A 12166-nucleotide genomic window follows, 5' to 3' on the forward strand; every position below is an offset into this window, starting at 1 on the left:
GCTGCTTATTTTCATTTCAAATAATCGCTCCTTCGTTTCGAGCCATAAGTTGCTATTCTGGGGTGGAGGAGAGTGAAAACCAATGTATGAAGAGTGTCTGTATTTAGATTAGTGACCTGAAGGAATACTTCTCTTCGATCCAGACTGAGGCTCGGGCTCTGATGAGGACACATGTATTACCAGTGCCATCTTGTGTAGACAAAGGTGTACTGCTGTAATATCAAAGGTTAGGTGAGGTATTTTCAACATTTTTTTTTTTTTTAACATCTTAAAACATGCTGTACCTTGCTGTCCTTAATACATCCACATCTGCTTCTGTGGAGTAAAGTAAAAAAAAAAAATTGGTCTCCATTTGAATCTAACTTTACCTGCATGTTGTTAATAAATTGCACAAAGCTTCAGCGGCCATAAGACAGCAGCCATCAACTCCTTTTCTTTGTAATGTTGCAGTCAGTCTGGTGACCTGATGGTTAAATAAGCTCTCCCTGTACTGTTCCTGCTACAGGCTGGAGGCACAATAATGTCAGCCGTCATCCCTCAACTGCTCCCACTGTGAGAGGCAGCATGGCACAGCAGTAAACACTCGCGCTGTGTCAGTGGCTGCAGGCGACACAGAAATAGTCCTCCTCTCCCAGGACCTGGCTCTCACTCCATCTTCAGGGTCTCTGACTCACTAACCAAAGGAATAGCACAGACATAACGCCTGCTAGTAGCCTTTCATTATTTTAGTAATCCATAAGAACCTCCGCTTACCCTATGGCAGGCAATCGATGAACCGCTCAACAGAAAAGCAAAGTGTCTGCTTGGATGTAATGGAGGGCTGTTTGTTGCCGAATGTGGAGCTTGTGCGATGATTTCATTCCCATTTCAAACAATTTTTTTCATCTGAAAAAGGCTCGGGAAGCTGTTCAGTGGCGTGAAGAAGGTTGTAATGGTGGCTGCGGCTGAACTTGGTCTTGTTTCTATGTGTGTGTGTGCACGCGTGTGTGTAACCCTATGGCAAGATTGGATTGTGTGGTACACAGCTGTGTATGTGGGTGTAGACGGAACGAGGCACGGTAGGCAAGCCCCGATGCCAGAAGACTTCCTCAACACCACCCGCCTTCCTGACCCTGCACACACACACACACACACACACACACACACACACAGAGTCAATCCAAGCCAATGTAAACCCCAAACACACAAACACTCCATCCTCACAGATATAAACACATCAACATAACACATGCTTGAAAAGAATCAACCCACTTCAGTGTAACTCATTCTCGCGCCAACTACAGCTTAAACGTGCACACGCACGCACACACACACACACACACACACACACACACTTTTCACTATGCAAACTGTGGTGACAGACTCGTCTGTCTTCAGCTCTGGGCATGTCACATGCTAATGTATTCATCCACCCACAGCAACTGGAGAAGCAGAGCTCTTAAGTACAGTCCAATCAGTCTCTGGCCCGCTAATGGCTCCAATCCAGTTTTCTACAGTAGCTTTTTCTTTCTCTCAAAATACCATGTGATCAAATGTCCCCCAAAGCTTAAACAGCCCAACAATACAACTCTGAATTTTCAAGGCAGGAATAGTTTCATTATCGCAACAGCACAAATGAATGGACTTAGTAACCGCTTGGAAGCTATTTGTTTCCAAGTTTAATTTGGTTTTCTGTTTAATTTTTCCAAAAAGAAAAAAAAAAAGCTTGTGTGACACTTTATCCGTGCCTCGCTCTATTTCCAAACCACTCTGCCAGCAAAAACAGCAACAAATAAAAAGAAAGAGAGAGAACAGTCAAAAGATAAGATTTTGTATTTAATTAGCATATTGACTTTTTCTTAAAAATCTATTCTATATTCAGCATAAAGGAGGCCATTGATAACCCAAGTCATAAGAAGCAACAAAAACATAAGCAGTGGACATACCTCAACGTTTCACAGACAGTAAAACAGTGCTCGGAGAAAAGGGAAGGGTAGATACAGGAATATATACAAAGGAAACAAGGCAGCAAATCCCTAGACTGACAGATTTTAATGCAAATGTAACCCAGTGTACTTATTGGCTGCATGTACTTTAAAAAAAAAAAAAAAAAGCATGTACTTTAAAAACAAGTATACATTCAGAGTGTCTTTACAGACCCAGAGCCCGTTTGGCTGATGTGAGGTTGTAAAGTAGCGTTTAACACCTGTCCTTAGGTGCCAGTGCAGATGGAGGTCAGTATGTCTGAATGTCCTCACTCTGCAGCTACAGTCCGGCTGAAAAATACAACCAATTTAGCCGGGATACCACTCAGGATCAATATGGCTTCATCCCCGGCAGGACCAAGGGGCCAATCGGATGGCTGGCCTGAGAGGTTCTTAACCAAGTGGGACAGCAAATAAAGAAGGCACAGACTCGACTGACCCGAGCCGAGAGCAGTCGAGGAGGAGGTGAGGAGAGAAAACCAGACAAGAGGTAACAAGGTGACAGAGAGGAGTGGAGAGGAGAAAGAGAAAGGAGGGGGAAAAAAGGAGCAAAGCTTGAAACAAAACAAAAAAAACAGCACTGGTATCTCTTTGTACCAAACAAATGACGAAATCAGAGATAGGATTTCGAAGGCATGTGGATTGTTACATTTGATACTTTATACAGCACACACACAGCGAATATATATTTGAATGCATAGTTTCGCCTGCTTGACTGTTAAAAAAGGTAAAGAGGTATGTCCGCTGATAAGAAGGAATGAAAAGAACATTCAGTACATGTTTAAATCAGAGGATATAAGAGAATATAACAGTGGAGTAATCATGCTGCATTGAGCACTCGAGTCCAAAACTCAAGGAAATACCAAAGCTGATTATATGGAAAGCTATACAAATGAAAAATGTTGGTCTTACAAAAAACTACCAAATAAGCCTCCTGGTATTAACGTTCATATTCTTTGTATTTCCCCTCAGGTTTTTACATGTAAATAGAAAACAAATGTGCCTGGTTTTTACACAGAATTTAGGAATTCACAAAATAAATAAATTCACTGTGGCCTTAAAATTGAATCTCAATTGTATATTATATGTATATATATATATTTATTTATATCTATAGATTCATATATATTCCATTTTATAACAACAGGATTTAAACCTCGGAGCCTCTGAGGCAGAGACTGATAAAATCTGTTTTATCCCGTGTATTCTTTCTCTCCATTTGTGCCTCCCTATCTTGCAGTGCCTTCGGTCTGCAGCTCTATACAAACAGTTCTGATGTTACACTGTCCTTGGTAGACGGAAAATGCCCATTTCCATAGTAACACAGTGTTTTAAGGCCAGGGGTATTAGAGAGTGAATGCATACCTATTTTGTTTATATGAAAATAAATGCGTAATAACTTCTTGGAAGTCTGAAAGTCTGTGAAGGCATTTAGTCCGTTTTTCATCCCTTACGCAGATGTTTCCAACAAACGGTCTTAAACTGTTCTGAACTTCCGGTAAGGCACTCTTCAATTAAACTCCGAGATGTGTGGGTTTTCTTTTTTTTCCAGCAGACACAACATCCTTTCCTCATCTGTGCGAAAAGTAACTCGTACCCGATGTAAAGGTCAGGTACACTCACACATTGTCAGATGTCTCATGTCATTGCACCATTTGGCATTCAGTCCCCGGTTTTTGGTTTCTTGCGTTCTTCTTTAAACACGTGAGTCCAGTGAGATGAAAAGTCTAAAAAAAACAGCTAACTGGCACATTTGGTGGACAGGGATCCCTGGTTTATCCAATGGCTACTCTCCTAGAGGGAAAAAAAAGCATTTTGTGTTTGTGCATGTGTGCATATGTGTGCATGTGTGTGTGTGTGTGTGTGTGTGTGTGTGTGTGTATGTGTGTTGGGAATTGTGTCTACAGAAAAAGAAAATCCTAAATCTGAAAAGTTACTTCTTAAAAAAACTAAACACTCCCTTGATTTTTAAAATTAGGCACATGGTCACAAAATATGTTGGTAAACAATAAATCCTGAGGCTGAACTGACCAACCTTTAAAAGCTGCAAGATCCCTCGTTCTGATCTTTGATCAGATCACTGTGGTAGGAAAAGAAAATATTAAGTCTGCAGTCAAAATGGATTCAATTTTGGTTCAGCTTTTGTTGAAGAGTCCTGCAGCACTAAGCCTCCGCAGGTTCTGTCTTTATCTGGATAAAGTTTGCAGGCAATTGAACAGACACTGGCAGCTCCTGCAGGCCTTTGATTCCCTGCTCAGGCTGCAGGGACATCTCTCCACGCACTTCCAGCTCCTCCACAGGGGTCAGACCCTCACTAGGGCTGCTGCTCTGAGAGGAATGTCCATTAATTATAGTTTCACTTGCGCCCTCCGGGCCCTGGCTTTGACTGGTATCAATGATAACAGTCCTGTACTGCAGCTCCGCCTCCCCTGCTTCCATCTCTTCTTTTTCAAACGTATGTGCAGCCAGTGATGGATCGCCGTTCACCATCGACTGAAAGTAGCTGGGGTCCAGCATCTCCTCTTTCACCTGCAGCCCTGAGAGGTCGCTAGATTTGAGCACAGTGGCAATTACGGTGCCGGGCTGCTGTGCCACCATGGTCTGCCCGCAGGTGGTGTTAATGGTGACAAGGCGGGGGAGACCATTGAGGTTGGAAGCGGTGGAACTAATGACTCCTGGAGGGGAAGTGCAGGAGGAGGAGGCAGATGAGCCCAGACTGGTGACCAAGAGCTGCTGCGGGAGGCCATCCTGCAGGCTGTTAGCCCCACCTGCTATAGAAGCCGTATGGATGGTAAGCACATCTTTACCACCTGCTGTCGTGGAGGGCATGGTGTGGAGAATAACCCGAGAAGGGGAGTGGCTGGAGTCCCCGTTGGCTAGAACAGTGAGGGGAACAGACTGAAGCGAGCCAGAAGATGTCAGGACCATAGGAACTGATGCAGGGGTGCTAATGGTCCTGAAAAAATAAAATAAACAGAAGATGTAGGTGAGTCTCTTCACTGTCTCTGACAGAGTTGGTGTAATTGAATATTCTGTTTATATCTTTGCAAATACATACAAGGTTTATTTTTAACGGACGCCTACTGTGAAAATTAGCGACCGCACAGCTATGAGCCTAAAAACCAGAACTAATGCCCTTATTAAAATAACAAATTGTGCTGACAGCTGTACTGTGGAAATTATGAGTCTCTTCAATTTCTAACAGCAGACAATGTTTAACCACTAAAAAAAAAAAGTAGAATTTTGTGATAATGCATTGTTAATACAGGCAGCAGACTTGGAGAGAGACAGAAAAATAAAATGCAAAGTAAAGCTGTGCCAGAACACAAAAAAAAAAGAAGAAGAAGAAATGCACTTTATAAAAATCTAAAGGTGATCTGGCACTTTACTGACATCAACAACAAAAAAATGAATTATATAAAGTAAAGATGTACTTCAGCTCTGCTGGGTTGGCTGTTGCTGTGTTCACCTCACAGTTTTATTATGTATAATGAAATTCTGCATCTCAAATTCTCAAAAGGTGACATTTTGTACATACGAGGCTTCGAGATGTAATTGAGTTCCCCCTACAAGACGCCGCCACTAATATAAGACCGATAAGCTTTGAGTCAGACATTTTCTGTGAATATCAGGCCCAACGCTTTGATGCATGCATGTGTAAGTATGAGTAAGATTTAAGCATAAAGCATTTAACATAAACTTAGTTTAGAATAATCAGTATATGTATCTCTTGAGATTAATACTGACATTTATATTTTATAATTACCAAGTTTTTTATGTTATTGGTAAGGATACCTGACTGACATGCATTTTGGCAGATGATGATTATATGATTTCTTACTTCTTCATTTGTTTCACACAAAAATCACAAAGACAAGAAAGCGTGAAACACATGTGTGTCTGAAGAATTGAATGCTGGGCATATTTTGTGTCTAAGAACAATGGCTTATAAGAAAGAGTCTTGCACTTAATAGGTAATCAGCAGAGACAAGCTAGATGTTACCCCTTTTTCTAGCCTATGAGATTACCAGCATTTGGCACATTTTCATCACACACGACAACAGTGTCAATCTTGTAGTCTAGTTCTTCACAAGAAAGTAAATAATCATAAGATCTGACTCAGTGTTATCAGTGTTTTCTGGTGGATAAACAGTGTATTAGGGACACCGCCTCTACCATATATCAAACTTACCCTTGGGTTTTCTGTATTGCAAATCTGTTACTTTTGCTGACATATGGACAGATAGATCCAGAATAAGCTAATATCACCCCAACTGATTTACCCATCGAGCCCTAGTTTGAAAGATCATTAAGCAGAGAATGATTTTCCGGCATCTGCTGTGGAGTAATGAAACAAAAATAAAACTACTCCTCATTTTGCTGTCGGTTCCTCTTAAAACACCTCTCGTGTTTTTCACAGTCGCTCACCTTAAAGCTTGTGCTGTTTCCTGGACTCCGGCCCCTTGGTTGGCTTGCAGCATATGAACAGACTGGAGGAGCTGCTCAGCCTGTGCACCATTAGCTTCCTGGTAGAGACATTCATTGTTTGGCTCTTTCTTCATCTGTTTTGCCGAGACGTGCTGCTGACCATGAGCTCTTCCGTGCCCTTTGGACCCTCCACGAACCACAGACCGCCCATTGGTCGATCTCTGGTTTCCGTAGCCGACATTGGCATCAGAACCCGTCTCTTCATCCTCAATCACCACGAGGTCAGCTGGCATCTCCTTAAACTGATAGACCAGCCTCTGCCCCTCCACTTTAGCCAGGATGCCTCTCTGATAGTAGTATCTAGAAAAGAAAATAGATAAGGCCATGTCCAACACATTATGGTCATTCCTGATGGGCATTATGAATACATCTATGGAACCATGTCTTTAGATTTCAGAGTTAAATAAAAGCTCTTTTGAAGCACAGTGTTGCTCAGGAAAATGATGCTCGTATGTTACCTGAGAGCTCTTCCCATGGTCTCATAGTTCATGTCAGGTTTGTTCTTGTGTTTGCCCCACAGCTTTGAGACAGCCTTGGAGTCCACAAGCTTAAAGATGCCTTTCTCCCGCTGTGTCCACTTGATGTATTTGGGACAGGTGTTTTTATCCTGCAGTAAGGCCAGAAGGAATTCCCACAGGTAGATGGTATTGCCTGCAAATTGGGGGGGAAATAAATTTAGTCTTGTTTTTAACTTTCAAGTGAGTCAGACATTCACGGCGAAGCCTTGGAGCTGTGCTATAGACATCTATAATTCATTTAGTAGTACAGTTTATATATGAACGCCACAGGGTTACAGGAGGAGCTGCTCTTTTCTTCCAGCCATTGTATGTGTGCATGCGTGCCTTGGGATGAAATTAATTATATCAAGTCTGGGAGTAGATTACTCTAATTCGTGAAATGCTTCGGCCAGAAGTGGTTAAAAACAGCAACGCTCCCAGTAGTCAGTTGAATCCCAGACACCATGACAGGGTGATGTATATGTGTGCAACTGAACCTGCTGTCCCCACTCCCCTCCTCTTTGAGTCACACTGTATGGTGCAATGAGGTTTTACATGGTGCACCACTAGTCTCCTTCTATCGGCAGAGCATCAACGTGCCCTCCAGCCTGCAATCACTTCTGTTTCCCTGTGAAACACAGCACTTTGAGATCCCCTCATCCATTAACTCTCCTAGATTCGACCCCACTGGACTGCAGGGGTTGAGGACTGCTGTTTGCACACTCCACATGAGGAAATGGAGCGTACACAAGAGGAGGACAGACCTTGATTTTTATTGGCTGATTATAGAAAAGTGGACTAGTTAGTGAGGCTTACCTTTGCCCTCTTTGCTCTTCTTCCTGAGTGGTAGGTTAGGGGTGGTGATGGGAGAGCAGGGACGGACCGCCCGCGGCTTTCGCACTATGATTCAAATTATGGAGTAGTGTGTTATAAGGTGAAAGGCCACAGTGAAATCATCTAATTACCTACAACAGTGAATTTTTAGTGAGGGATTTCTAACAAGGAGGAGGAAAAATGTCTTACCTTTGGTTTTTTTCTGAGGTTTTAAGGGAAATTTTTGGGGAATCTCATCCATAGATGAGGTGTCCTCGTCTACGGACATGTCAAGGGCAACACTGTCCATCTGGTCAGGCCTCAGTGGGGCATATGTCAGGTCTGGCTCAAGCAGAGTGCCATAGGTGTGAACTAAGCATAAACAAGAGATACAGAAAAGTGTTTAAAGCTGCAATTATGAACAGCGTTAGATCAAAGCTGACGTTTTTGTCACAAGCTGAAGGAGTGGAATAATAAGCATGCAAATTAACTTACGCATACGCTTCTCATCCAAAATGTTGTTCGGAGACTCCATGTTAAGAAGAGCCGCCGCTGCTTCATTTGTCTCCATGCTGTCCTCTGTGCCTGAGACTGTTGTTTCTGTCCACCAGATGACAACAAAATCATTAATAAGAAATACTTGGAGGTTAATACTTTGCATATTGTACTCTTTTGAGAAGTCTAGGTCTAACACAGGTGAATGGCTACAAAGGTTCTTTTTTATGTCAGGTTTCACTTATGACAAGGAGAGTAAATTTTTAAAGTGTTTTCCCAGAAAAAGCACAATTTAAAAAGTGCTTTTCATTTTAAGGAGAACGACTTATTTTTAAGTTAATATCGCTCGTGTGCATCTAAATGCATGCCTGCATGTTCTGAATTTTCAGGTAACTCACTGTTCAGTGAATAGTTTGTGGGTCAGCCTACAGATTAATTGTAATGAATTAATTCGAAGAGTACCTACGAAGGCTGTTTGTGCTGTGCAACGGAGCAGAAATTAAATGTGTAGTTTGTAATTTTCTGGCTTTGCATCTTCCACTTGTTTGCTTTGTTAGTTTTGTTATATCTCATTAAAATTCAGCGTTTATTGCATGTGTACCTGTGAGATCCACTCCTCCTTCCAAGATGGATGGTTCCTCAACCACATGGAGAGTGGTATCCACCATGATACCGTTGGTCACCTCATCGGACTCGAGCCCCGAGTATACTTGCAACAGATCGGCTGCGGGAACTTGCTCAACAATCACCGCTGGGAATACTGACGGGTCGTCCAACTGCACAGAGAGCAGACACACAGACACAGAAAGGTTTGAGATGCTGTAACACAAATGATGCCCCTCGGAAGTAGAGGACCGTGGGTCTTTGTACATACGTCTTTGAGTGTATATGCAATAAAAATACAATCAATCCCTCCGCTGCACGTCATAAATGTGATATAAAAACCACACGACACCAAGATAATGTTAAAACCCGATTTGGTCTCTTATTTTTACTGCCTTGTGAAACGCTGTAGATTCACGCTCATTTTTAGCTAATGTGTAGGCGCATAGCATGGAGGAGAGCTCATTTCTGTGGTGCTGTAGTGGTCCAGAGGAGCCTGCTGAAGAAGCCAGGAAGCAGCTGTTTGTTCTAGCCCACTTCACCTGAAGAGTTAATCTTATGTTCAGAAATTATATAAGACCAAATGAATGTTAATGCATGAAGTCATGAATTGCAGGCAAGCACACCCTTCATCATCTCCTAAATGTGCTTTGGGAATTCAGCCCTTGCTATCTCATTTCAGGCATGGCACAATCTGATGCAGGAAGGAGCGAGGGGAAAGAGGGAATTACCAGAGTGTGGGCCAAAGTGAACTCCACCAATAGAGACCATGTCAAAAGGGCTCGCTGGGCACTTGGTTTGTGTCAGCCAGAGGCTAATTCAGTCCTTTGAATATGTGCATAATACTGTTCTCAAAACCTGACAGTACTTCTAAAATAGTATAAAGAAAATACAAGATGAAAATCCAGTGGAATGCTGATTTAATAATCATTCAAATAAACCATTTTAATAGCATTATAAAAGCATTATATAAAGAAGTCAACTCGGGTGGTTAGATGCTAAACACGTAGTCACCTGGCCACCAGCAGATGGCAGCATAGTACACTTCAAAAATGCTTTGAAATCATTTCTTCTCCTGCCCCTGACAGACAGATGAAGCTACTATGTTTAGCTTCGTGAGAAATGCTTTCTAAATGTATAATGTGTAATGTGTTTGAACCTCGCTGAATTACATCAAATGATTCATGTTGTGATTTGTTTTAATTTTAGACGAATAATGTCGATCAATGAAACACACCTTAAATCACATTCCTACAGTGATGACCTGATTAAAAGGAAAGACAAAAAGGTGTGGTAGGAGGAACATGAATAAAGGCTTATCTGTCTCTTTGCACAAGTGTCCATTGTTGGTTTGGCCCTCTGGGGCATACCAGGTGTCCAGGCCTTGAGCAGGGGGGAGGCTGGGAGGAGGGGGTATTCGAGTGTGCGTGGCTACATACCCAGCTATAGTTTAACCAGGAAACTAACAGACCGGCTCATTATTTGGACACAGTGTTAAACGGTTAGCCCTCCTTAGCAGCACTAGCAGTAATTATCCATGGATTCTTTATTAATAAGGTGTTTATGAGTCGAGGGAGGAGGTGTCCCTGCATAATTTCTACCATACCTCTACCAGATACAGACAGCTCGTGCCATCTAAGCAGAAAAACCACAAGGCTTCCTGGGACTACTAAAAACCCTGGATTTTGCTATGACTGCGAGTGCTATCAGTATCTCACTGACATGCACTGAATATTTCCCATTAATCAGACTCTTTGGTAGACATACTATCAGAGTGCGAGACAGTGAGGCTACCCCATTTTCCCAGCTTGACTTAAATTAAGTTTTCTGTCCTTGAATAAGAACAAAGCGTGTGTCAGGAGATAAAACCGTTCCGACTATTTGTCTGCGTCTGAAACAGCAGCCTTTCCCACCCTCTCCCACTAAATGCAGACAGCCTGTGATCCCACACAGTTTGCTGACAGAGCGGCAGACACATGTTGCTGACGTCTCCGCTGTTGTTTTGATGTTAAATTGATTCCGTTTTTTTCTGTGAACAATTCAGAGTTGCATTGCTGTGCGAACCCGCTGATAATCCGGCAAGAACTATGAAAGAGAGAAACTGTTGTTTAAAGGAGTAAAACGGTGAGAAGGTGGAACAAGCACCCTGCATGCAACACAAATTATACTGCACATACAACAAGTATCCTAACGGCTTCTTCCTCTTTGTTGGCCTAAATAGTGTTTCTAGTAGGGAAACACAGGCGATAAAGCTCCAACCAATTTGCATTTCTGAGTTCCCCATTCTGCTTTGAAAGCACAGCATCTGTGCAGCCTGTTCCCCCACACCCCACTCTCTTCTGCTTTACCTGCCTAACCACAATGTAGTCCAACTGTCTGTACACTTTCTATATCCGCATCACGATATTTGAGAAAGTGTAGCTGGCGTAACGTAAGAGATACCATCACGTTTAAAAGCTGCTTGTTTACCTAAAGCTGCATGCCTTTATTACTGTAGCTTAAAAATGGAGGAAATTTTGGAACCCTTTTTGTGTCTCTCTACCTTCAGCTGAAGCAGATCTCGACTGTGTTCAAAGTACATATTGGCTTAAAAACCAATACAGCAAGGCTAATCGTTACAGAATCTACTTGGTGATTTTACTCAGCTCTGACAGCTTTACTGTGGCAAGAAAATAAAATCTTTAAATGTCCAAATGGCCGCTGCAGAAGTGCCATTGTGAGTTGTTCGTTTCAGTGGGGGGGGGGTTTTCCATGAGTTAGTAAATAGGGGCAAACTGCTTGTCGAACAGGCCAAGTGGGTGCAGCGAGTCACAAAACTGTAGCACTGGAACAATACAAGACCTTTTGCTTGAATTATCCCATCCCTTCTAAACAGCCTTGTAACTGGTCCATCAGGTTAGGCTTGAACTGGTGCTATTCAGGGATCCAATGACAGCCTGCCACTCTAAATACACACATACAAATACTAGGACACATAAACACATATACATCTCCACACTTACAATCAAGCCTGCTCCACAGGATTCAGACCCGGGTGTGGGGAAGAGATAACTGCACACCTGACCGAGCAATGAAAAAACACACAGGCACAAGTTGACATCGAATGCACACAGTAACCTTTGGGTAATAAACACATTCACGTCCTAGCCCCACCCTCTGCCTCCCACACACCCTAGCCTCACTGCAGGTTTCTCAGTCTTTCCATTTCTGTGCTACCGGCAGCCCACACTCTTCTTCCCAGACCTCCTCTCGGCTCCATCCTCCTCCCCTTCTGTGTCGTTTCTCAACATGTCGTCAAACTTAGAG

The 12166-nt window shown here is 42.7% G+C and overlaps 1 protein-coding gene across 7 annotated transcripts in view; it reads right to left on the reverse strand.

The window, feature by feature from the left end:
* Positions 1-1796: 1796 nt before the first annotated feature.
* elf1 (E74-like ETS transcription factor 1) overlaps positions 1797-12166 on the reverse strand; it is a 41036-nt gene continuing 30666 nt past the window's right edge. For 5 of the 7 annotated variants that reach the window (XM_005467387.4, XM_005467388.4, XM_005467386.4 and 2 more), the window contains exons 3-10: positions 11863-11919; positions 8859-9033; positions 8258-8362; positions 7973-8134; positions 7766-7849; positions 6911-7103; positions 6393-6752; positions 1797-4920 (exon numbers count right to left, since the gene is read on the reverse strand). In XM_005467387.4, the coding sequence (XP_005467444.1) occupies positions 4128-4920; positions 6393-6752; positions 6911-7103; positions 7766-7849; positions 7973-8134; positions 8258-8362; positions 8859-9033; positions 11863-11919 (1929 nt within the window). In that variant the 3' untranslated portion in view covers positions 1797-4127. The remainder of the gene's footprint in view (positions 4921-6392; positions 6753-6910; positions 7104-7765; positions 7850-7972; positions 8135-8257; positions 8363-8858; positions 9034-11862; positions 11920-12166) is intronic. The other 2 variants (XM_003445273.5, XM_005467391.4) reach the window with 1 other exon arrangement.

This window comes from Oreochromis niloticus, linkage group LG2 (assembly GCF_001858045.2).
Source record: "Oreochromis niloticus isolate F11D_XX linkage group LG2, O_niloticus_UMD_NMBU, whole genome shotgun sequence".
NCBI classification, from domain to species: Eukaryota; Metazoa; Chordata; class Actinopteri; order Cichliformes; family Cichlidae; genus Oreochromis; species Oreochromis niloticus.